This window comes from Myodes glareolus, chromosome 9 (assembly GCF_982192425.1).
Source record: "Myodes glareolus chromosome 9, mMyoGla1.1, whole genome shotgun sequence".
Classification (NCBI taxonomy): domain Eukaryota; kingdom Metazoa; phylum Chordata; class Mammalia; order Rodentia; family Cricetidae; genus Myodes; species Myodes glareolus.
Genome location: NC_142034.1, coordinates 479,592 through 506,099, shown reverse-complemented (window position 1 = coordinate 506,099; position 26,508 = coordinate 479,592). Strand labels below are relative to the sequence as shown.

Below are 26,508 nucleotides of genomic sequence, written 5' to 3'. Positions count from 1 at the left end.
TCCATGTTTCTCCTCTATCTGATTGGCAGACTCACACCCAGCCCCCAGTTCCATTTTCTTCTTTTGGTAATTCTCTGTGCTCTGGGAGAGTCTTGGTACTATCTCCGCTCACTGTTTGTGCAGTCAATGCTGGAATGAGAAATAAGAACTAAAAAGAGGATGGGACTGCTCCTAGGTGTGGTGGAGGAGGAGTTTACTGTAGACAGAAAGCACAGCCAGAACATGCCCTGAGCCAGGCAGTGTGAGGAGACTGGGCAGGGGCAGAGGGGAGAGAGCCAGGGGACCAAGAGGCCAGAAGGGTAAGGGGTAGAAAGGATAAAAAGGGCTTGTGTAGCTGAAATGGTTGGATTGTATAGGGACAGGCAACTTGGAAAGGGCAGCCCAGCCCCTGGGCTACAGAAATTTAGGGTAGCAGGTGGGGTTTGCCAGCCAATACCCTGTAACAGGGAAGGACTGAGGGATGGAGGGAGAACCTGGTGACCAAATCCACTTTGGTATGTTAAATAGACACCCGAGTTAGCCATTTGTCTGGGGTTTGAGATCTGACAGTGTTCTTCTGAATTGCCTACGTTTTTGTTACTTTCTCATTTCTGCATCTTGCGGACACACATCCTCTCCCTCGCATAGAGAACAGCTCACTGTGAGGTTGGCCGGTGATGGTATTTGTTGGGCTCATTAAAACACCTAGAATTATAGGCAGTTTATCTACACCACCCAAGTGATAAGTCTCCCAACCACAAGACATTTCATTTGCTCCTGCTGCCTGCTGTATTGTAGTTGGAGAATGCTCATTCGTTTCTGGCTGCCCAGACCCGAAGTAATCACACAGAAACTATATTAATTGCAGTAATGTTTGACCAATAGCTTAAGTGTATTGCTATCTAGCTCTTGTGTCTTAAATTAACCCATTTCTATTATTTTTTTATCTTATCACAAGGCTCATGGTTTACCGGCAAGGTTCCCGGACATCTGTCTCCTTCGGCAGCAGCTACATGGCATCCCACTGACTCTGCCTTCTTTCTCCCAGCATTCGGTTTAGTTTGCTCACCTAGTTCTATTCTGCCCTGTCATAGGCCCAAGCAGCTTCTTTATTAACCAATAAAAGCAACACATATACAGAAGGACTTCCCACATCATCTCCCCTTTTCTCTCTAAATAGTTTACTATGTTAACTTTAACATAGTAAAATTACATATGCAGAATAGTCATCAAGCAAGAATTATAGTTACAATGTTTATATCTACTTTATCTTTTATCATAACTAAGGAAAACTATAACTATCTATTCTTCAACTCCATTAAAGATGCCAGAAGGATATAATATTACCTAAGTTAACAGGAAGTGCATTGTAAGCAACTTCCAAAACTCTAGAATTGACAGAGACATCTCACTGCCTGGACAGTCACCCAAAGTTCTTATGTAATATTGAGGCATCCATCTTCAGCAAACTTTTCTAGGCACTCAGTTTTCATGGCTGTCAAGAGATGGCTGCAGCCACACCAGGAGGGTTGGGAAGTAGGTCCATGCCTCTGCCTCTTTTGGGCGTACCCTGATCCTAGGTGCTCTGAATGTTGGTGGTCAGGAGGTCGTTCTGTGTGCTGCTTTTACTGGTTAATGAATAAAGAAACTGGCTTGGCCTACAGCAAGGTAGCACTTCGTTGGGCGGGGAAAACTAAGCTGAATGCTGGGAGAAAGGTGACATCAGAGAAAAGCCATGGAGCCGCCAGAGACAGACATCGAACTTTACCAGTAAGCCACTGCCACGTGGCAATACAGATTAATGGAGATGGGTTAACATGTGAGAATTAGCTAATAAGAAGCTAGAGCTAATGGGCCAAGCAGTATTTAATAGTTTCTGTGTGGTTATTTTGGGAGTCTGGGCAGCCGGGAAACAGGCCTCCATACTACATCGAGGCTTACTACCCTGAAGACTGGCAGCGTATGAGCATCAGGCTAGTGTCACATTGAGGATATATGTTGGGGTTTGAGTAGTAACTGGCTATTGATCAAGTCAGGCCTGAGCGGGCACTGGACTGTGGCTGATCCATGGGCATGACGCCAACAGATGTAAGCACGAGGGAGCCATAGCAGCCGAAAAACATTATGGCCTGTGTGTCTCTTTCCACAACAGAAATCTTTTAGAATACCAAGTGTGGCCAGGAAGCCATGTCACCCCACTCAGACAGGCAGAGCCGTGATGTTCATTAGACACCAACCACAGGAGGCTCATGCCTGGTGGATTAGCTCAGGAGTCTTTCAGAATACTGGAGGTGACTAAGTTCAGTGTAGACCTGAATGGGACCGTTGGGACCACAGTGTCTGTGGTGTGTGGGACCTTTAAGTCTAGAAGAACAGTAGAATTGCATGAGTCCTAGAGGAAGACTAGCTGAGGATGTAGTTTCGAGAGCTAGTCAGGGAAGGACTGAGATCTGGATCAAAGTCCCAGGGTACAGCAGCATTCTCTTCATCCCAGGGTTGACCTGGGAATTAACTGTCATGGACTATCCTGGTGTGGTGGCCCAGTGTTAAGGTCATTGGGGATGACTGGGACTCCTCATATGGCTTCTTTCCATGAATAGCACTTGCTGGTAGGGTTTGCTCTGTTGGGTGGGTAACTTGGATACGGTCATACCATAACTGTGCCAGGCCTGCCCGCCCAGGTGTTGAATACCATGGGTGAGCTGGGTGATGGCATATCTTACCGGTAATGAGATAGGATAGCTGTTCTTTGCTGTGTGTGTTGGAAATCAAAGAAAGTGGTTGATGCCACATGGCACATCATCTGTTGAACAAGCCGACCTTCAGGTTAGTTGGTGCCAGCACAGCATGAACCATATTGCTCTGTATTCCTATGAAAGACCTTCTTACAATACTGTTTTCCCCTTCAAGCCACCCCTTTTGTGTGAAGTTGCTCACACTTTGTAAGGAAGAAATCAGGAAGTCCAAAGACGTCCAGAAGCTTCAGTCAAGCATTGCAGTGTGAGTTTTAAGTGTTCCTGGGTGGAGACGGAGGGACTTGGTGGGAGATACAATTTTGATCACAAAGCTGTTTAAAAGATGGACTGCTGGAGTGTTCACTGAGGAAGGGAAAGGTCAGACGACTACTATCTTGGAGGAGGGTCAACCTGACAGGAGAGCTCCATCTCTCACCTTACGTATATGCCCAAGGAATGTGAACACAACTACACCAGTTCAGGCATCTTGGCACATGGGCAAGTACACACTGGCAGAGAACACTGGTCATGTGTAGGCAATCTGATAAATACACACAGGCACATGCTAACACGAAGAGTGCACACTTGGATACATGACTGTATACCACATGGAAGCACATTAGCACTACACACAGTTGTGTATATAGGTACACACACATTAGCACATGGCTCAATGTTTATGCTGTGTACTTGTTGGGTCTCACATGTGTCTTGGGTCCTCGGGTAACGAGTGTGGGCTTTCTGCAGGCTCTGTGGGATGGTGCAGTTCAATGGTGATGTCCGACAGAAGGTCCTTCTGCAGCTGTTCATCCTCCTTGGCCACCCTTTCCCTGTGGTGAGTGCCCACCCCACCTCAAGACCATCTAAAGGTCCGTGCTTATGTATGGCCTTTAAAGACAAGTGTGTGTTGGTGTGACTTTGAAGTAGGTTTGGAAGTAAACACAGGGTGAGATGGTTTCCTGGCGCGGGCAGCCCTGCAGCCATGGTCCACAGCTTAGCCTCTTTGTCAGAAAGGCACTTTACTGGGGTAGACGAGATCATCTGAACAGTTTGTCACAGGACACTAGCAAGAGGGACGGACTCCCAGGTAGGAGACCCTTCTGACAGAGGCTGCAGATCTTCCTTCTGCTGCATGTCTGGGCTGTGGCCAAATTCTTTTCCCTCCTTTCACGAACCTTCGTAAGACCCCTTGGGCTCCCTAGGTGGTGATGGTTTTCCTCCTGTTGACCTGCTGTTCTTGTCCCAGATCCGGAAGGCCACAGCAAGCCAGCTGTACGAGATGGTGCTCACCTATAGTGACTTGGTAGATGCAGACGTGCTTGATGAGGTCATGTCTGTGCTCAGTGACACAGTCTGGTAAGTAGGGCCTGCCTGGGCTGGTGCCACTTTTCTCCGGTCCCCCTAGCTTCTGATGGAAAGAGGGGAGACATTTCTAACTCTCAACAGCTTCACAAAAGGCTGAGGACAGACACATCCTGGGAGCTTCAGGAAAATGTTTAACGCTTACCTGTTTTTCTCCTCTTGTAAGCAAGGTGGGCAGGGTGGCTCAGAAGCTGGTGTTTTTCAGTAACTCGAATACAGGGCCATCAGGATGCCACCAAGTGGGTGTCAGTTAGCAACTTTTATTTTCCTACTCCAAGGGCCATGTGATCTTTCCTGTTTTAATGGCCTTAGAGACTTGTCTTCAAAGTCAAGAAGTAGAGAGGAGATGGTGGGGTGTACAGCCTGTGGGTGTGATTATCAGATGCTCCAGCCTGAGCCTGGAAGCAGTTACCTTATATGACCTGTGATCCAGGCATGTGCGCACAGGTGCACTTTAAGCTGGCTTGTCCCCTGTGCTAGATATACTATTTGGGAGGCACAGCCAGGTGTAGCCCAAGTTGCTGCTACTGTGGACACTGTCCAGTCAGACTGATGGAGAGGGATATTGCTGACCTCAAATGCTGGCAGGTCTGTTGGGGTAGCGAGTGAGGGTTTGTGATGTATTCATGCATGCTCCCCAGAACAGCGATCTCCATAGGAGCTCATGCTAGGATGTGCCTAGGTGAGAGCTGTGGGGGCCTGGAAGGCCAGAAGGCATTTCAAGGTCTTTGCTGTCAGTAGAAACTTAACTCAGTGCCTTCTGAGGAGACAATGGGCATTGCTTCCAACTTCCTAAAACACTCATCTTGAGAAAAGACAGCAGGGAGGGAGAACTGTGTATGCATGTGTCAGGGCTTGCATATGTGAGTGCAGTTGCCTGCCGAGGCCAAAAAAAGATGTCCAAATCCCCCTGGAGCCGGGGTTACAGGTGGTTGTGAGTTGCCCTTCATGGGTGTTAGGAACTCTGAAGAACCTGATACCTGGTTTACAGAGGATTATTTTTACTCTTACACACAAAACCTCCTTTGTACTTTTCTATTCCAAAGTCAGCAACTGAGTTCTAATGAAGCCTCTTAGCCTCAGGTCGCATCTCTTCTGTATGTTCCTAGAACAGGGTATGGGCCCTGGTATCTACTCTGGGGGAAGAAGCGGAACCATGTTGGCATAGGGGACACTCAAATGCTTTCCTTCCTAGGGACGCAGAGCTTCCAGTTGTAAGAGGGCAGCGGAATCACCTGTGTGACCTCCTTGGCGTGCCCAGACCCCAGCTGGCTACAAAGGTAACAAGTATTCTGATACATGGGGCCTGTGCTGTCCGCTGTTCTGAGCTCTGGTCTAACTACCACTCCCTGCCTGCATGTACCTCCTATTGGGGGTTCTGTTTCTCTGAGGACACCTGTCCCCTCAGGCTTCCGTGTCTCCCCTGGACTTCTGTCCCGCTGGGTCCTCAGTCCTCTTGACTGCCTGTGCTTGCCCGCTCCACCTATCTTGGCCGTGGATGTTAGCTGTGGCGTAGGCCTTGGACTCCCTGCCCTTATAAAACCCGAGCCTTCAGAAGCCCAGCCTCACGCTGGAGTCCTAAGTGAGTCAGGGACAGAGGAACATTCCAGTCAGCCAGTCCATCTCCACCCTTGGGCTTTTCCTGGCCTGTGGGATACGTCCAGCCCTAGGAGACAGTTCAGGTGTGCCTGATAGAGATGACTTTCCCACAATGCTGCAGGCCCCCATGGCGGGTATGCTGGTACACACAGGCCTTCCGTAGTCTTACTCCATCAGTTACTGACGAAACAGTGTTTGCGTTTGTCTGTTGTCCTTTAATTATGTCTGAACTTCGGGGGATGCACTCTGAAGCTGTGTTATTAACTAGGTGTTCCTACTCTGGACATCCCCTTTGCCCCGTGTTAGTGGTGACACCTGGTTAGCTTGTCTCCTGTACAGTACAGTCAAAATTATGCCTTTCCGTCATTTAATGTTTCATGCATTCATGTTTACTCTAATTACTGACAAGTTTATGTTCACAGTCTCTGTTTCCTATTTGACCTTCCTGTTTATGATTTCTTTTTCCCTTATCTGGATTTCATTTCCCATCCTGTTAACTTGTTCACTGTTCTGTCCCTGGTTACCCTGGGGCCAGCACTCTTTCTCTACACACTGCCTCCATTCCTGGCCTTGACCGCTGAACCGGGCTTGCCCTAACCCTGAGGCCTTGGTATTTAGCTGACACAGTCTTTGCTGGTCAGCTACTGTTTTTCCTGTTTTGTTTGCTTTGATGATCTGGCTTTAAACCCTGAGCTCCTGTTACCTCGTCATGCTGGGAAGGATTTTGTTCTTTCCCTCTCTTGTGTGTGCTATGCTAGGTTTGTGTGCCTGAGTCCCAACCCCGGGCCTCCCCCTTGAGAAGAGCCACAGTGTAGTCTCAGTCTCCTATGTGGAGAGCGAACTTGAGTTTTTAACTATGCTCTTTCCATTGCTAGGAAAACTTTGAACATATATGAATGTGAACAATTTAGCAACCTACTCTGTCCACCAACCTGCTGGGATCCTGGGACATCAGAGAGGGTGGGGTGGGGACTAGCCTGACGTTGCTATGTATCTTTACAGTCTGCTCCTGGAAGCTGAGCCACTGCCTGCCTAGCTGGGATGCCCTGCCCTGAGGCTCTACAAGCTTTACCATCATGGAAACTTGGTGCCACACACCTGAGAAAGGGGGCACATGCTGCTAGCTGGACTGGGAGGCCATCCACAGAGAGCAGTAGCTCTTCATGCATGCTGTCCTCTGGTGGCCTGGTCTGCCCGTACTTCTGCTGTCCTAACACCATGTGCTTCCCATTAAATCATGTCCCATACAGCCTGGCCTCTGTCTATCTCTGGGACTTATGTGAAGATCCACTGTGGGTTCCACTCCTGGTGTTCTGCTGGGTTTTAGGCACTGAGTGATTTATGTAGCATGGCAGATGGCTCACACCCTGGTGGAGAGTGTGAAGTGCTGGGCACATGCAGTGTCAGGCAGCTCTCTCCTGCCTCATGCTGAGCCAGCTACGTCACCAGCAGTACTACCATGGTCTGAGCAAGAGATCCTCAGAATCCAGTGTCCCTGTGGGACTATGGGACAGCTCTGGTCCCGAGGCCTGGATCCTTTGCACCTCCTGTCCCAGACCTACATTACCTGTCCTGCTGTGGTAGCCCCATGCCTGCCTCTTTGATCTCTCTATATCCTAGGCCTGGGAGGGCCTGCAGAACGTTGCTCATTAAGCTTTTAGCCTCTGAGGAAGGAGGGAGGGAGGGAGGGAGGGAGGGAGGGGGGGAGGGAGGGGGAGAGAGAGAGAGAGAGAGAGAGAGAGAGAGAGAGAGAGAGAGAGAGAGAGAGAGAACACACAAGTACTCTGTGAGCTGAAAAGCAGAAAGAGTAGCTAGAGGCTGTGTGCCCAAGGCTGTGTCCCTGCGTCTAGTAATGAAATTTTGGTGGTAGCAGGGCAAAGTAGATAAAAGGCCACAAGAAACCTAATAAAGCTGGAACTCCACAGAGCTGTGTTCTCAGCACTGGAAGATGGAAAATCTGTCCTCATAGGAAGGAACTCTGGCTCTTGCTGGGTCTTCACTGCGCTGGGTGAAGAGAAACATCCAGGAATGGTGGTGCACACCTTTCATCCCAGCAGAGGCAGGCTGGGATGGCCAGTCTGGTCTGCACTGTGAGTTCCAGGACGACACAGAAAAACCTGTCCCAACAAAAACAGAAACCCTGGGTTGATGATCCATCACCATATAAACGGGGTGTGGTGGTAGGTCCCTAGGATCCTAGCACTTGGAAGGATCATCTCTGAGGAGGCATACGGAGCATTTTAAGCTTGGCTGGGATATAGGAAACCCTATCCCTCCCCACTGCAAAAAAGTTAAGAGGTAGAAATGGTCAGAGATTAGGGTAGGAGCTGGAGAGATAGCTCAGTGGTTAAGAAAGCAGAGTAAGCTTGCAAACAACTTAAGTTCATCCCTAGCATCCATAAAACCATCTGTAACTCCATTTTCAGGGGAGTTCAATACCTTTGGCCTCAGCAGAAACTACACTCACGTGTAATATTTATAATTTAAAAAAAAACCAAAACTTAAAAGACAGATTAGGAACAAAAAACAGAAGAGCTTCTGAGAGAACAGCAGAAGCAAAGGTCCTATATGGATGAGGCCCTTGCTCAAGACAGAATTCTGCAAGGTCAGAAGCTACCCAGGAGGACAGCTGGTAAGTCCATATGTTGTATCCCTGCTTCCCTGCTTCCCCAGACTAGGAATGTTCATGGTTAGACAACCAATCCTTGGGGGTGGGGGTGGGATCTGAGCTGGCACCAGGTCTACTGGGTGGGTAAAATTACCGTTAAGAAGGCAGATGGTAGCACAGTGCTTAGGACATTAGAGTTGAGGAAGACAGATCTGCATTATACTGAAAAATTATTGTCAGCTTGGCTAAATCATGTGTATGGTGTATGTCTTAGTTGGGGTTTACTATTGCTATGAGGAGACATCATGACTATTGCAACTCAAAACATAATTGCAGGGGCTCACAGTTCAGGGATTCAGTCCCTCATGGCAGGGAGCATGGCGGCATGCAGGCAGGCATGGTGCTGGAGAAATAGCTGAGAGTCCTACATCTTGCAGGCAACAGGAAGTTGACTGACTCACTGGGCAGTGTCCCGAGTATATAAAACCTCAAAGGCCATCCCCACAGTGACACTTCCTCAAGAAGGTGTGGCCCAGATTAAAGATAGGACCACCAGCCTCAAGGTCTGGATTAAAGGCCTGAGTCATCCATCCAGCCTCTAACAAGATCACACTTCCTACAACAGGGCCACACTTCGTAATAGTGCCACTCCCTGTGAGCTTCTGGGGGCCAAATACATTCAGACTACCACAGTGTAACTACCACTTAAGAAAGCGGGCTGTAGTAATTCAGTGCAGTCTCCATGTGATCCCCAGCTGAAAGCAGTGATTTCTGTGGGTGAACTTGGAGCAGGAGAAAATGTCCTCATGTGGGCAATTTCCTTTAGGATACCAAACTAGGGAGAAATGCATGGTAGCTAAATATGGGGCTTATTATACAGGTAAAATTTCTTCAAATGGACAAGTGAGGTAGGAAGGGGTCTTAGTCCTGTGACCTGAGTGAGGGTGGGGTGTAGAAAACCCAGACACCAGGTGATCCTGCTGACCCGCCAGGAGCTGCTGAGGAAGGTATCACAGCAGCAGCAGAGAGAGTCTTAACTTGAAGGAACAGTGAGAAAAAGGAGGACAGGCTATAACGAACATCAATAAGAAGGGAGATTGGTGGCACAGTGGGAGTGCATTCGAGTCCCCGTTTAAAGACAAGACTAACTTGGAGGGACACAGACAAAGGGTGGGAAGGCTCAGCCTTGGAGAGGGAGATGTCAGAGCTTTAAACCTTGGACATACATGAACGTACTAACAACGTTTAAGCCGGGCACACGTCTGTAGCCCACCGCTCAGGAGGTGGAGATAGGAGGGTGAGTTCAAAGCCAGCCTGGGCTACACAGTAAGATGCTATGTCAGTAAATAACAAAGTAAATCAGGAAGAGCAAAGTCAACCTACCATCTGGGGTGGGCACTTAAATTGAGAGGCAAAATTTTATCATTTAATGTGAAATGCCCCTGACAGGCTTGAGTTTGATCATTCTCTCCCAGTTGGTGGCACCTTTAGGAATTGGGGCCTAGCGTGAAGAAGCTGGATGATGGGGTTTAGAGCCTGGTCCTCTCTCTACTTTCTACATTTAAGACATGAGAGGGTGAAGAATCCTAGCTGCAAAGAACAACGCCCAACAACGCCTACCATGACGGACCGTACCCTGAAACCACGAGCCTATATATCCCTCCAGAAACTGCTTCTTGTTTGGTATTTGGCCACAGTAACGAGAAAAGTAGCTAGTACAGATGGTTTGAAAAATGAAGAAAAGTTTGGCTTAATAGACATTTCTAGAATCTAGAAGCCAGAACTTTGATAATATAAACAGACTCCTGCTTTTAAAAAGTAAAGTAGTATTTTAAAAATTACCAGTTGGTCCAGGTTACCAAATGCAGGAAATTTGCCTAAAGTGGTGCTTAGAAGATTGAGGCCTCAAGTTGTGTAGCAGAAATGAAAGGGTGAAAACTAAGGAACAGAATGGGAGGGGAGGAGCTGGAGGAAGCAGAGAGTGACTGACAGTTGTCTGTGGAAGGGAGTAGAGCAGACAAGGCACCTGGCGGCAGCCTCAGCTGAAGTGAACGAAGTCCCGGCCTTCCTGCAAGTTCAGTGACTTCAGGTTGTCTTCAAACGCACCCCCTGTGAGGTCCTGTGGGAGGAGGAGATCCAGCTCAGTCAGGCTTCCTCTTGCTCTCGACTGCTGTGGGGACTGGATTGGGCCCACTTACCCTCCCCTGCCAGGTGGCTCACAGTGAACTCCCGTTCCTCTGCTGATTAGGGGAGAGGCCTGAGGGAAACCAAAGGCCAGTGAGCTGCAGCTGGACTGCTGCTATATAGCTGTGTTGGTCACAGTAGGGTGAGGTACTGAGAGGCACCCTTGCCGTCTGGCCTTGGCCCTCTCCAGAGGGCAGTTAAGGTACTTTTCTGATTTGCCTTTCCCTCCTGCTATTCGGGGAACTTTGTCTACTCTTTGCAAGATCTGCCAAGTGCCTACCCTGTGACTCTTCTTACCTGTCACCCCCACCCCCAGTCCCCAAAAAGGGAGCAAGGCCCATGATCTTGCTAAAGAATAGTCCAACTAGTGGCATCTGGAAGGATGTGGAAGGAACCGCTTTGTTCCTCTTAAGGCATCTGTCTTTTGGCCAGCACAACAGCTAGGCTGTGGCACTGACCCTACCTTGTCCCATCATTGCTGCTGGTGGTCGGAAACACTTGAGTGAATTGGGCAGTAGTGGCGTACACCTTTAATCCCAGCATTTGGAAGGTAGAGGTAGGTGGATCTCAGAGTTCAAAGGCAGCCTGGTCTACAGAGTGAGTTCCAAGACAGCTAGGGCTACAAAGTGAAACCCTGTCTCAAAAAAACAAAAAGTGAAAGAAAAACATCTGAGTGAGTTGCCTGGAAAAGCAGAAATGTCCACAGTGGCCACACCTGCCGCCCTTCCTCTTCTCCCTCTCACTTCCCCTCCTTTCCCTTCCACAGTCAGAGAAGTTATCGGGCTTGGGCCAGGGTAGGTAGAGTCTGCCCCCATGAGACTTAACAGTGTTGGACACAGAACTACTCACTGGATGCTCCTGTGTTTAACATGATCTGAGAGAGTGAGAGAAGGCATGAAGGGAAGGGGTGTCTGCAGGACACAAAGCCAGCAAGGGCTAACACCGGAGTTGTAGAGGACTCTGCCAACGTACTCCAGAGGAGAAATTCCCGTTATAAACATGGCAGAGTGAATCTAAATTACACCAGATGAGTGGTGCTCAGCTTTAAGTCAGACTACCCCACACCACAGCAAGATAGTTCTCCAAAAGGGTATACAGGCCGTCCAATACGGTTGGCCGTTGGAGGTGTCACAACCGGACTTCTCTCTTAGGACAAACCAGAGGAATGGAGCTCACAGCAGCATGGCTAGTGACTCCCACAAGCCATGGTCCTGACATGCCAACCGGACCCAATAATCTATACCACATAGATGCTGAGAGGAATCATAAGGACAAAAAGTTGGGATCTGTTCACAGATGGCCACATGAGTGGCAAGCAGACGGTCCTACTGTGCGTACACAGTGCTATACAGATGCCAAGAAGGTGTTCTGCTGGCTGGGGCCATCATGCTGTGAGCCCCATGTGGTGTCTTGCTACTGCCCATAGCTCTTCTGAGCCTGGACGTACTACGTAGGGTACTTTGGACACTTGGTCCAGCCCCTTGGAACAACATCTGCACTGTTCTTAAGGAGGCTGTAACTCTGCCCTGTGAGCACACATCCTCTCTTCTAATAAAGCTACTTACGAAAAGAGGTGGATGGCTAAATGTGACCTGTAGGCCAGTGGTCGCCAACCTGTGTCGAGCCATCTTCTGTGTGTCATGGGCCACAATACAGCAGTTCACTTAAATAAATATAAAAATAGCCTCCCTTCCGTGGTGAGACCCTGGAATGTGAGCAGAAATGATCATCTCAGCCTTACCAAGAGAAAGGGCTGCCTAATGTGAGGCTGGGACAATTAGACGTACCAAACAGATTAACTAGGGATTCCTAGTTAACCTTTCTATCAAAATAACTTCTCACCGTATCACAGATAGCAGAAGTCCTAGACATAGGTGTGGGCCGTCCTGTGTAAACCACATGATCAAGAATATCCATCTCAGAATGAATCAAACTTCCAACGAGGGGGAAAGTCAAATAAGGTAAGTTACTCTAGATGGCAAAATACACCATCCACTTATAAATTAAAATTCTGGAATGAGAGATGGCCTCAGTAAAATGCTTGCTGCACACGCATGCGGACCTATGTTCAGTCTCTGGCACCACTGTGAAGGCTGGTGTGGTGGTATACACCTGCATGCCAGCAGTGGGGAATTGGGGACGGAAGAACCCCTTGGGTGTGCCTCCCAGCTAAAGAGTGAAAGAGCCTGTCTCAATAGTGATGATGATGATGTAGAAAGCAACAAAAGCCAGTATCAACCTCTGACCTCCCCTAGCATACACAAATATACCACACACACAAAGAATATTCAAAATATGTAACACATCACAGGTAGGTCCATCTTTCCTACTGTGTTAAAAGAAATGCTACAGACTGCTAGAAGATGCTTGGTACGCTGTGGAAACAGCTAAGGAGGGGCTTTTCTCTCCCACAGTGTCATGCGCTCAATGCTGTTAGGTACCTGTTTCCAGGTGTGACTGTTATCTGCTACTGTGTGACATGACTCCATAGGAGACACAAACACATAGACGTGTCTCACTTTCTGGGGGGCTAGAACCAAGGCCTAACCCTGTAATGACCGGAAATGAGCTGTCACAGATTGGAAGCCATGGGTCGAAACACGGGCTGAAGTTCTACCTGTGGCCCACCCCTATTATCCCTGCATGACCCAACGTGCGGGGAAAGCGGCAATTGGAGGCTGAGCTCCCACCATAACCATCACTGGTAACACAGGGTGACAGCGCTATCTTTGAAGCTGGTAATACCTTGTCCTGTGGCTGCTGACATTTAGGGTGGCCATGCTCGCTCTCCTGGTAGATGTCTGGAAATTCCCATTAGGACTTTGAGAGAGACAAACTATCCAAGAATAAAAGGTGTCAAGCAAATAATAAACAGCTTACCAGCACTTGCCGTGAGACCTTTAGGGATAAAACTCCCCTGGACCCAAACCTGGAGCGGGATGGTGGGTGGCTCAGAGGCCAGTGATCAGCAGATACAGTTTGACAAGAGTGACTGGGGTACAAGGTCTGCTTAGCTCTGCCTCAGCCTGCACCCAGAAGCTTCTCAGTGAAAAGACAAGCCCATTTTACTACAGTGAGGAAAAGCCATGGACGGATAAGGCCACTGACCCACGAGCAGGACATACTAGCCCTCTACAGCCCAGTACACATCCCTTCCAGGTGGATGCTTTCTGCTAGTAAACATGACGTTCTGTCTAAGGAAGAACTCCCTATGCAGGATCATCATCAAATCAGTTAATGTCACCCCATTAAAGAGTTCTGGGAATAATATCTGAAGAGCAGACTCCTGAGAGAGGGAATGTCTGCCACATGCTTGACCAGCCAAGAAACAGTGTCCAGAGCAGATGAGGGAAGGTTAGCCCTAGCTCCACCAAGAACCTTGCTGTCCCATCATTGTTAGCTTGGCACAGCTGTTTCCTGGAGAGACTGTGGGATTCTGTGTAACACTGACCTCAGGTAACCTTGTTTTCCACAGAAACAGGATGCTTGGCACCTATGTCCACATGACCAAAAGCGGAGAAACCAGATGAACCAAAGCAGGGTCCTGTGGCCCCACTGGTCACCACCAGGCTGTTACTCTATGTGGGCAAGGCTGCCCTTTGTGTAACATGAGCCACAGCACCTTGAACATGGTGGCTGGGCTCAAACAATGACTTTGAGAACAGCTTTAGGAGGGTGTTACCAGGCGTGCCCACCTCATCCCCTACCTCTAACCTAGCTCAGGGTGTTTTTATGGCCACGGGGTAAGACCTGTCCCCTCCAGTGTTATATTCCTCTCTAGTGCTGGGATTAAAGGTATATACCACCTGCCACCTGGCCTCTATGGCTAACTAGTGTGGCTGCTGGGATTAAAGGTGTGTGCCACCACTACATGGCTGACTAGTGTGGCTTTGCACCCTGATCTTCAGGCAAGCTTATTTATTACAACACAAATAAGATACCATCATAGTTGGTTTATAAGAAGGATATAGGTAGCGGGCTATGCTCCAGTGCCCATGGTCAGGGCCCTTGGTTTTAGTTACTTGATCAGAGTAGGAAAGCACCGAGGAGCCCCACAACCAGAGCCAACACTCACCAGCTTCACACAGATGACAAAGGGTGACCGGGCGGCTTGGAAATGCAGGATGGGGACCTTCGGCTTGGGTCTCTCCTATAAAGATGGTGTCAGCCATGAGTCACTAGGGCATCACACAGAAGGAACTCCCTGGAGCCCGTCCTAACCATAGCCTCTACTCACAGTAGCTTGTGGTCAAGTAGCTGATGGGAGTCTTGGGCCAGTCGGGGCAGGACAGGTGGTTGTGTCCTGGATTCTGGCAGCCCCAGCCACCTGACAGCCACAAGGACCAACTCTGGTATGCCAACATTGAGGCCCATACTGAAGGAACATGTAGCGGGTTCCCCAAGGACAGGGGCAGAGTCCTAAGGGGTCCTGGAGACTCTTTGAGGGCTGAGGGCTACATTTTTGGGCAGAGCCAAAAATGCCAAAGTATAAGGGAAAGCTGGCATGGTATGGATGATCCTCCCCTCTAAGGTGCTTTGGTGCTCTGCCACACGGCTACATTACCTGAGACTCCTCATGGCAGTAAAAGCCCTTTCTGATCTTGTTCTCATCAACATCACAGAAGGCCACCACCTGGGAGTGAACACGGGCCAGCAGGTCAGATGGTGGTTACGGGTGTATGATAAAGACATGATAGGATTGAGGGAGTCAGGATAGTGGCCAACAGGATGAGGAGGACAGGGTCCTACCTTGCACCGACTGGCTGCTGTCAGGCTGCGGTATAACCTACGCCCCTGCTTGCCTGCATTCCAAATGGTGAAGGATTTCCAACGGGGTAGGACTTGTTCCTCTAGGAAGTGGACTCGGTGGGTCCAGATGGTAATTCTGTAGCCAAGTAGAGGGGAAAGCTAGGGCTAGCCAGATGTTGTGGGCTCCAGAGTCACCTTACCCATTAGCCCTGGGGACACACATGAATGGCTCAAGTATATTTAGGCTTACCCTGTTTGAGGGTGGGGGCACATGAAGTCTAAACCAAGGGAGATCTGGCTCTATGTGCACACCACTGTCTCAGAGGTCACCATGAGCCACTATGTAAACCAATGCTCTTTGGGAAGCCTTTAGCCATATTGATCGTAATTTCTATTTGGGACCCTGAGAAATATAAACTGTGGAGAGGATGGGGCCTCTCCACAGCTGCCAGTTCCACCAGCACACGAGTGTCTCCAGTATGTGGCAGGTATGTATACGTGTGCACATATAGGAGGGTTCATGCAAAAACCAGTGGTTGGCATCAGGTACCTTTATCATTCTCTACCCTACCTGAGACAGGGTTGAACCTGGAGCTCGCCAACTCAGCAAGACTACAGCAAGCTTCAGGGATCCTGTTTCCCTTCTCGGCACGGAGGTTAAAGGTGTGCATTGCCTTAGTTTTTTATGTGGGTGCTAGAGATTGAACCTGGCTCTGTCGGTGAAGTGCCTGCTGCAGAAACATGAGGACCTAAGTTCAATCTCCCCAGGTTCCAAATTCTAAATGTGGCAACTAGTCCTTTGGAGCTGGTGAAAAGGTGTCACAGTGGACCAAATCACCCCGATCTAATTTCACAGAGGAAGGTCTGGGCAAACAGGTCATAGTCACACTAGGAAATAAACTTTCTCCCTTAGATGTCCCTTTCTGGGCACAGGCAGACTTGCCCCTCATCTGAGGGCCTCCCAGACCTAGCACGCTATCCTTTGGATGGTGCCTCCCTGTACTCAGGGCTGCACCTCCTGATGTCACTGCCCACATCAAAGCATGCTTTGCCTGTTCAGCATTTCCGAGACCTCCTGTGTGAAAACACTCTAATTAGGGTTGTGCCGAGCTCAGTGGTTTTGGTAGGGGATTCCCTGGCGGTTCTGGGGAACAACATTTAATCCTGAACCCCAGCCAGTCCTCTCGATGGCTGCAGTGCCCCCTTTATAAGAGAGAGTCACACACAGGACATGCTTCAGCCCCAAACACATACCTCTCTACAGCCATACTGTCATCCAAGGAAAGGGAAGATCCTTGATCTCACATCAGACCTCAAGCAAGGGTCAGATACTTCACACCAATGTCATAAGCCAAGAAAGGCCCTTCTGATTTCTATCTCTCAGCAAACTTTAGAGTGGTGGTCCCAGCCAGTTTCAATATGTGAGCAGAAGGGTAGAGTCAAAGGCAAAAGATCAAGACTTGCCTTTTGAGGCACCCCCAGCAGAGGTGGTGACACACACGTCTGTCTGCTCTGCCTAAGTGTGGGTGAGGGTTCTTGACAAAATGAGGTTGAAGCAACCCCAGGCACAGGCTTCTCAGACCCTGTGAGATGCCAGCAGACCAACCTCCATCTCACTGTGAGATGCCAGCAGACCAACCTCCATCTCATCCTAGCCCCAAGTGCCCCCACTTCTCTTCTGCCTCCAGGAGGGACCTTTGCAGGAAACCTGTGTGGAGACAGCCCACTGTGAGGGTTCATGGACATATCAACACAGGAGTTGCAGCAGGGGCTATGAGAGACCTCTATGTCTCAGGTTCCTCAAGGAATGTCCTGCCTAGCAGCTGCTTATCCTTACTTGACCTCTGAGGACACCCTGAGAGTTTGTTCCTTGGTCACTACAAGAGGTCTGTTTTGGTCAGTCCCTGAGCAAGATGTGATGTAGACTGTATGCATCAAATCCATGAGGGTATATGCACAGTGCTCTTGTGCAGTATATGTGCACACTTGCCATGACTGCCCATGTGCCTTTCTGCATGTATGTATGTGGCATGGTCATAGGTAAGTAAACACGTACAACAGCAGCTCCTGCTAGAGACTAAGCATGGAAGATGTGTTAGTGAGATCCTGCCCACGCACTTGCTGGGTCCACTGGGAATCTGTGTGAGAAAAATCTCTGATCCTGCTATGCTCCGTCTGTGAAGCTTACTTGCAGGATGGTGGGTTTAACTGGGCAGTGAAGTCAACTTCACTGGGCACCAATGATTTTATACAGCAATCCCAAACCAGGACTGGGCTCTAGCTGTAAGGCCTTTAGCATCCTGAGTTTTGTTAGGTGGCTTCTAGTGTGTGTGTGTGTGTGTGTGTGTGTGTGTGTGTGTGTGTGTGTACAGTTATTAAAAGGTGTGATGCAGAAACTGCTGGACATCTGGGCCTTGCTAGAGCACCTCGCACTGGTCTTGTTTCTCCTAGGAATCTGCCTGAAGAACAGGCCATCTGGCACCCAGCAAATTTGTCTCTTTTTGTTAAGAAACCATCATCTTAGAGCTGGGATCAACAATTAAGGGAACTGATTTTCTTGGACCCAAATGCCTACATTGAGGCTGAAACATCACAGACTCCGTCCGTACTGTACCACCCCACAAGAGTCCATGGGTAAGCAGTGGCTGGTGGGGTGGGAAAGGCCCCTATTCCCAGAAGGCATGGGCACTGGTCAGTAGCATCTGTGGCCAGAAACAAAAGGCTATAAAAATCTTGCTAGAGGCACACAGGGGATGGCCCACCTGTCCTGCCAGTTACCACAGCAGCCGTATGTCAGCATAAGCCGTCTTGGGCTGATTACCAGGGGTCAGGACATGTCTGGTCCCCTCATCCCTACTTTTGAGGTACATCTTGTTGCTGCACTTATCTGGGGAAAGGACCCCATTTAGTTCTCTCCAAATATTTGACAAAAGCACAAACCCAGCATCATACTGCCAGGTAATAGAACAGGTCAGAAACATACTTCTCTACAGACCTCAACTGTGAGAATGGGAAGCAAACAGCTTGCAGAATATTGGCAGCCTGGGTATCATAGAAGGTTAAACATGTTGTAAGATAAAAGAACCCTCAGTGAAAGCATAAAGGCACCAGAAGAAGTGGCAACAGTCAGTTCAGCAGCTCACAAGTTTAAGGGATGCTTGATTTCCTGAAGGTGCTATTCTCCTCTGTGTCCTTTGGTATCTGAGGTGTTACACACATGCACAAAGATAAACGACACAAATTCAGGCCATTCTGAGCTTGAAATAAAAACGACAGAATCACGGTATTGCCACCTGAAGACTTCTGATAGATTAGAGAACCAACTCTCAGGCGAGCCTCACGTTATAATTACAGCTGTTATCCCGGGAGGTGGTGCAGCTCACAGCTCAAAGACTTTAATCCGACACAGAAACTCACATTAGATCACTTATTTTTATGCTGTGGGTGGCAAAGCTTACTGTGAAAACACAAAGGCATGAACTCTGTCTACACAGGCCGCTCTGCTGAGGGCGTGAGGAGTGCCTGCTGGGTGGGCTGCAAGCCACCACCCAGGAGTCGAGCCTCCCAGACAAGCATGGGAAGGACCCCCCTTATACAAATGACCGCATGATCTCAAGGCGTCTCACGCTCATGTGGCCCACAGAATGATGGGAGAGGAGTGTAGTGTTTCGGCCAGCCAGTAGAATCGGTACTGGAAACACCTGCAGCTTGGTTCCCAGATAGTTCCCACAGTGTTCTGTCACTAATTTCTACCTCTATCAGTGGACACTGGGAAGGGGTTCCTTCCTGGGAGAAACAGTGCTGTGTGTTTTAATGCAGATATAGTTTACACAGGAGGATGTAAACCTATACTAGCTGATTTTTAAAACAGCTGTACTCTTGGTCTGTATCTGTTTCATTCGCACTGCTGAACCTAGGTTGCTAATGTGACAAGGTTCTAGTGAGTACATATGGTCCGTCGCCCATCGCCTGTAATACCTGTCTCATACACAGCACAGACTCAAGAGTTAAGATGCTCTCTCTTTTATACTAAGAGCAAGCCCAGTTCCACACCTTTAATCAGTGGGCTTGGAGGGCCAAGGACGGACGGCCCGCACCAAAGAAGAGTGAAAAGGGGTCATCGGGTACGGAGGGTCGTTAGCCCATCAGATCTTTTCTTGGGTCCCATGGTGAGCTGCGCTAGGTTAGAGCAAATGAGGACAAAGCTGAGAGCAAGCCTTCACCTCACACCATCAGGAAAACTGGTATTTGGCTTTGGCACGGATATTTCCTGACCTCTGGAACAGGACATCCAATAGTCCTGAAGGACTTACTATGAGGTGCTATGGTATACTCCGACACACCCCTTACCTCCTCAGTGGTATTCCCTACACCCCACCATTATGAGCTTCATGAAGTCCTGACTCCACCAAATCACACCAGTGGCTTACAAGTGATCTGGGCCCGGCCACACCGGCACCTTACCCGTCCTTGCCGTCCCAGGTATTGCCAGAACTTGGTATGTCCTACTTACTCAAGGACCGAATGTGTGGCTGCATACAGGTGATAGCGGTAGAGGAGCAGGTTGTGGTCCACACGGAAGACGCCACCCCCCTTTCCTAAGGTGCTCATAGAAGAACAGCAAGTCCTCTGGTACCCCCTGAAAAAGCCAGAGGACAGAACTCACCATGCTGGGTACTGATCCAGGCCGTTAGGAGCTGTAGAGGGGTGTTTTGTTCAGAGCCAAGGATGGTGGCTCTTGTGGCCCCAGTGCTCACGGGATCGCTTGAGCCCAGAAGCCAGGGCTCAGCCTGAACACCACAGCCAGACTTTGCCCCAATAAAAGAATCCACTGTTGACACTCAAGGGTGATGTAGGTGGGTGCAGGTCACATGAAAGAAATGGAGATTAGTAACATGTTTCCTCAGCAGGTGAGGGATGAACTCTAGGGAAGACATGAGGATGAAACAGAGGGTAGGTTGTGTGTGGATCTGAAGTCCAGTCCTGCCTTAAATTCTACTTTGTGGGGCAGAAGAGATCTTGGGGCAAACTATCAACAATCAGTGAGCACAGAGCTGCATGGCTTTGGAAAATGGAAATCTCATCAATGTGGCAAAAAAAAAAAGGTGGGGGATTGTTAGCTAGTTTCCCAGGAGGCCCTCAATGAGTTGCTGAAAGGGGAGCAGTGGGGTGCATCAGAAGGCAAGGATATCCCACCTGAGCGCAGTCTGTTACAAGGTTGTATTTTAACCTCATGGTCAGAAGGGGGCGATGTTGAGCCATGAACCAGGAAATGAGCAGAAAAGACAGGGAGGTGAAAAGTACACTTGTCTCAAGCAGAACAAATACTGCCATGATGAAAATTCACTTCCTCCCACACCAAACACCAATGTGCTCACAAACAAAACTTGAGACAGGTCTCTGAGCTGTATCTACAGCCTTAACAAACAGGAAGGTGTGGCGGTGGGGACATTTTGGATGGAAAAATCAATACCCACTCAAACTGGTTTCAAAACAGAGAGTAAATAACACAAAACAGATCTGAGGAAGGGCTTAGCTCAGACTGGGGTCAGGCTCACCAACAGAGATGTTGCTTGGGGGTGAGAGTGTTCACTACTGCTAGGCAGGGGCTGGAGGACAGCATGGCCATATGGCCTGATAGCCAACTCCCTGCAGGATACAAGCCAGCCCTGGCTCATTTTCACAAGTAGGTGAAGGTATGACCTGAGGACTCAATAGACCCAGAGATAGAGACAATGAAGCTAACACCTTCCTTATCACCTACAGTTTCCCACCAACAGCCATTAATGTAAGCTGAGGTACCGTGAGCCCACAGCCAAGATGCACCAGAGAAGTTGTGGCTCCGAGGATGTTCACCAAAACCCACTGCAGTTAGCACAATGGTGAGAACCACAGGGTACTGGAAAGTGTAGTGGGGTAAACTTGTATTTTGATAAATAAATCTTGCCTGAAGACCAGAGGCAAAGCTAAAGCCACTAGAGGTCAGGCAATGATGGCACACACCTTTAATCCCAGTACCCACACTAGTTTGCCACAGAAACCAGGTGGCACACGCCTTTAATCCCAGCCCTAGAAAGGAATATAAAACGGAAGGAGACAGCTCTCAGACACAGTCTCATTCTGAGATTCCTGGACGCAGGATCGTCACGTTGGACTGAAGAGAGGTAAGAGTCAGGGACTGGCTGTATTGTTTTTCTGACCTTCAGGTTGTGAACCCCAAGTTCTGTCTCTGAGTTTTTATTATTCATGCTACAGGAAAGAGTCTGAAGTGATTTCCTGAAAACTCTGGCCTTATCGGTGCCCTGCAGGCAACCCCGCCCCCAGCCACCACCTAGAGGAACCCAGAGAGAGCCCAAGTTCTACTGGGTAGCCTTACCTGTCCTCCTTCATCAAACAGGCCCACATGGGAAAACCAGGCCCGAGAGCAGAACCACGTGGGCATGATCACCGTGGGGCCATGGGAGGTGAACACCTAAGAGAAATCAGCACCAATGTCATTGATAGGAAAGACCAGCTTGTCAGGAACAACCTACAGCCTGTTACTCACGTGTCATTAAGAAAGTGACAAAAGAATTTATGCCCCTTTCTTTGTGGGAACAGGATTCACAAGACAGACAGGAGGAAATTAACCCAGGCAATCCCAGGTCCCCACTCTGCAGCTGATGCTCACTGCTAAGCACATTAGGGAACCCTCTGCTTATGCAGGAGGTGAAGCTGTATGTGGGGACCGACAGTAAACACACTGCTTCTAACTGCAAGAAGAGAAATCGGAAGGAGCACGAAAGGATACCAACCACGACTAGACAATGACACGCAACATGGCTTCCCGGAATGACATAAATATCAGAACTGACTCAAGACACAAAACCTGAGTAATTTCTAATAGCTTGAGACTTCCCACAAAAAAAGTCATGGCCAGGTGGGTCTCTGGTGAACACTGCTTAAAGAACCAGCACCCTCTTCACAATCTCCTCCTAAAACAGTTCTGCAGAGTCCTTTGAAGTCACTCTATGTAGCCAGGGTCACCGGATCAAAGCAGCACACGTAAGTGATCCTTATGAACAGAGCCACAAAAATGCGTCACAGAATAGAACCATACTCACAAGTAGGTGGTATTTACCCCCAGGATAAACGCACCAAAAACAGACTGAGGGCGAGAGCCTAGATAGATGCTGTAGCATCTGGTAAAGCCCAGAGCTCTGCCAAGAAGAGCCCTGGGCTGTTGAGAGCATTGGCTGATATATATTGTACACAAAACCCTGGCACCAAGTCTGGTGCTCCACAGAACTCAGTTAAGGTCGGTGCCTCCACTGCTTAGGACTTTAGGGTTTGTCATGTACTTGGAACATACCCATCCTTTTTCATACACCGCCCCGCCTTCTTAGTAGCCAGCTCCTACGCATCCTGACCAACATGTCGTTAGTTAAAAGGCCTTTCCCGGGACGCCCTCCCTAGACTTTCTGTCATCATACTGACATGCAAGTATCTATGATTGGCCTCTCAGCACTGGCTGGAGCTTCCTGAGGGCAGAGAATGCCCAGAGAGCATCTCTCCTGGGAGGAAGATTTCAATACGCTTGCGTTACCTTGACTACAAATGGTCTGGGCCCAGTCTCAGCTGAACTCAGGACGAATGTCTGTATCAGAAAGGTAAAAGAGCAGCCAAGTCTTGTTGGATGTGGTAACTCACATCTATAACCTAGGCACTGGTGAGGTACCACAGCATGTCAATGTATACATACATATCAATGAATAAACAATAATTTTTTGAAATTAGGTTTAATGAATAAAGGTCCTTTTCACCAAGCCTGATGGCTTGAGTCCAACTCTGGAAACTGACATGGTAGGAGAAAACAGCCTCTCTCAAGTTGTCCTCCGACCTCCACATACAGGTAATAGAAGAAGCATGCTTATAATAGAATCAATGGATCAATGTTTAAACAATCTTAAAACCACACCTGTAATCTCAACACTCAGGAGGCTACAGCTGGATGATCAGGAGTTCAAGGCAAGCCTTGGCTACATGAGACTCTAGTTCAAAAAATTATAAATAAATTAATTAAAAAAACAAATAATAGTCAGTTCTCAAAGACAATGGTTATGGACTGAAGCATATCTAAGCCAGGTATGCCCTTGATGGGGAAAATGCCACAATCCTCGTAAGGAAGATACACAGCCCTAACTCCTGTGTCACCTGCTTCAAGAGTCTGTCCTGATTAGCGGTCTCCTTTCTCTGCTATCCCAGTCAGTAGCAGGAGGGCTCTCCAGTGGGGTGTGTCTAGGTGTGTCTTTGGCACAATGGCCACCTCACCACCACCACTCAACAAATCTCTATAGCTACAGTGTCCATTTGAGTGGTGAAGGTCATCTACGTTGCTAGGTTGCAGGGTATGGTGGCTGAGCAGGCCTGCTATCTGTGGTGACTACTACACCACATCCCAGGGTTACACCAAGAAAAAGCATCAAAGGGACCCTTGCCAATAGTCTAGTTCCCACCTCCCTGAAGTCTGGCTCAGCCCCTGATGGAGGGATAGCCTTCTAGCTTTTGTTCCAAGGATATGGCCGTCAAAAAGAAATGAGGCTGCTTCAATAGGGAGTCAGGGAGATTGCTCGGACCGGCGGGAAGTGGGGGGGGGCGCACAGGGGACAGGGCAGACACTGACATCTGGGGGAGCCAGGATCTAGGAGTGCCTGGATAAGTTTCTATGCCTATCCTCAGCAGCTTGAGCAGATGAGGGAGCCATGGGCAAAGGGCCATGCCAACATCGCTGCTATGAAAGCCGTCTTCCCTTGGGTAGTTCCAGTCCATGGGAGTCACTGATACCAGACAATTGATGATCAGACAGATGTTGGAAGAGGAAGGAAGAATTTTTCCAGATTCTTATCAAGGGTCCAAGTATCTGGCAGTTTGGGTAACACCCACTCACACAGAGGTGCCACACGGAGGGTGCTCAAACAAAGTCTGTGTGCTCCGATACTGAGCCACAGACACTAGGGCCCTGGAAACCCTAAAAGCAACCACTTTCAGGCTTCAGGATTCAATCCATAAGCATAAACCTCAGCTCCCTGGCTTTTTTTCTTTGTGAGACAGGGTCTCATTATGTAGCTCTGGCTGTCTTAGAACTCACTATGTAGACCAGGCTGGCTTCAAATTTACAAAGATCTACCTTCCTCTGCCTTCCAGGTGCTGGGATTAAACACATGTGCCACCATGCCTGGCTCTGTATCTTTTAAAGACTTATTTTATGTATATCAGTATTTTGCCTGCACGTATGTACGCCCATCCACCATGTTTGTGCCTGGTACCCTCAGGGGTCAGAAGAAGGCATTGGATAGAGAGGGACTGGAGATACAGATGGTTGTGAGGTACCCTGTGGGTGCCGGGAATTGAACCTGGTTCTTCTGCAAGAGTGAGTGTGTTTAAGCTTTCTAGCTCCTATTTCTACTTCTCGACAGAGAGGAATAGTGGGGTTTGGAGTCCAGGACCTTCTCATTTCTTTCTGAGCCTCAAGGATCCTTTAGAACGGAATTTGGGGCATCTTGTGGATTCCAGGAACCACTGACCAAGCACTAGCCCCACAGGGACAATGAGCTGTAGATGCTATTCAATACAGAGTTATCTATATGGTTTATTTATTTTGGGGGAGGTTGTTTAGAGGTCTTTTTTTTTTCTTTTTGTTTTGTTCCATTGATTCCAGAACTTCCTGACCAAGATGTTACATTCCCAGTCCTCTCTGCTTTTATTTTGAGGCACTAAGTTACCCTGGCTGGTAGTGTTGGCTGTTATTCTTTTGGCTTCTTTGGGGTCCACCACTCAGCTCCGAAATAAATACACACATGGAGTCTTATTCTTTCTTATAAATACCTGGCCTTAGCTTGGCTTGTTTCTAGCCAGCTTTTCTTAAATTATCCCATTTATTTTGCCTCTGGGCTTTTTTCATTTCTTACTTCTGTAGTCTTAATTCTACTCTTACCCCGTGGTTGGCTCCTCCTTTTCTTGCTCCTTGATCTCTCTTGCTCTTCTCCCAAACTTCTATATTCTGTCTGCCAGCCCCGCCTATCCTTTCTCCTGCCTTGCTATTGGCTGCTCTTTATTAGACCATCAGGTGTTTTAACAGGCAAAGTAAGAGTTAAATACAATATAAAAGAATGCAACACATCTTTGCGTCATTAAAACAAATGTTCCACAGCAGAAACAAATGTAACACATCTTAAAATAATATTCTACAATTAGCCAGTCTTTAGCTTTCCAGCTTCAGTCTCAGTCTCCAGTATAACTGGGATTACAGGCCTGTGCTACCAGGCCCAGTTTATAGTCTAACTATAGAGGTCAAGTTGAACCTAGCCTCAGCAAGTTCAGTTCACTGCTAGAACTCTCTAAAGTTGAGCCTCCCCCAACCTCAGAGAAGATGCTTATCTCCTGACACCCAGTCCCCTCACCTCTCCGTTCCTCCCCATGGCACAAGGCCCAGACTCTCGGCACGACTATCAAGTCATCTTCCCCCATCCCCATCACTGACATCCTGACTCCTGCAGCTAGAATCCTAGACTGGATTTGGATGTCCAAAGGGACAGAATCAGAGGTTTTCCCAAGGCTGATGCTCTGCCCCACTGGAGAGGCCTTGCTAACAACTCCAAGTTTAGAGCCTCAAGTGTTACTCTCTCGAGTGGCTGGCTCTTGACAAGGTCTGGGACCCAGGGTTAGAGGCTTAACCTCTGGGACTGGCTTTCACATCTAAAATGGGGATACTAGCCAAGCAAGGCGCCTGCCTTTAATCTTAGCATCCAGGAGGCAGAGGCAGATCTCCGTGCGTTTGAGGCTAGCCTGGTCTATATAGTGAGTTCCAGGCCAGCCAGAGCTCCACCAGCGAGACCTTATCTCAAAAGTACATAAATATTTCTGCCTATTTAAGTTAGGAGTTGAATGTATTTCCTTAACTTGCTATGGAGTGCTTAAAAACAACAGAACCAAATCCACAGTGGATGCCATGCATGACATGGTGCAATGCTGGAAGGTTGCCCCTGAGGTCAGAAATGTCTGCTCTCATCATCCCTGTTCAATGCTGTGAGTGAAATTCTAGCCAGTGCAAGTTGACAATAAATAAATAGAGCCTGCTTTGGAAAGGAACTATTTGAAGATCACATGATTAAGTTAAAAAAAATAAGGAAAACACACATACACAATCTTTGTCAATAAATGAAGTCTGCAAAGCAAAATTCAACTGGATTCTAAGAACTAGCAAAAGGCTCTCCAAAAACAAAACGAAGAAAATACTTTCAAGCTGGAGATGTA

General features: G+C 48.5%; 2 protein-coding genes across 2 annotated transcripts in view; one reads left to right on the top strand and one right to left on the bottom strand.

Moving 5' to 3' along the window:
- The window catches only part of Tbcd (tubulin folding cofactor D), a 158,616-nt gene extending 151,692 nt beyond the window's left edge, over positions 1 to 6,924 (top strand). Inside the window, exons 35-39 of the mRNA XM_048429305.3 lie at positions 2,890 to 2,979; positions 3,462 to 3,549; positions 3,961 to 4,070; positions 5,272 to 5,356; positions 6,678 to 6,924. Of these exons, the coding sequence (XP_048285262.3) occupies positions 2,890 to 2,979; positions 3,462 to 3,549; positions 3,961 to 4,070; positions 5,272 to 5,356; positions 6,678 to 6,695 (391 nt within the window). The 3' untranslated portion in view covers positions 6,696 to 6,924. The remainder of the gene's footprint in view (positions 1 to 2,889; positions 2,980 to 3,461; positions 3,550 to 3,960; positions 4,071 to 5,271; positions 5,357 to 6,677) is intronic.
- The window catches only part of Qtgal (queuosine-tRNA galactosyltransferase), an 81,795-nt gene continuing 59,603 nt past the window's right edge, over positions 4,317 to 26,508 (bottom strand). Inside the window, 8 exon segments of the mRNA XM_087909628.1 lie at positions 4,317 to 7,792; positions 10,310 to 10,402; positions 14,543 to 14,617; positions 15,032 to 15,100; positions 15,217 to 15,352; positions 19,730 to 19,812; positions 19,814 to 19,855; positions 21,593 to 21,688. Coding sequence (XP_087765754.1) covers positions 10,322 to 10,402; positions 14,543 to 14,617; positions 15,032 to 15,100; positions 15,217 to 15,352; positions 19,730 to 19,812; positions 19,814 to 19,855; positions 21,593 to 21,688 — 582 coding nt within the window. The 3' untranslated portion in view covers positions 4,317 to 7,792; positions 10,310 to 10,321.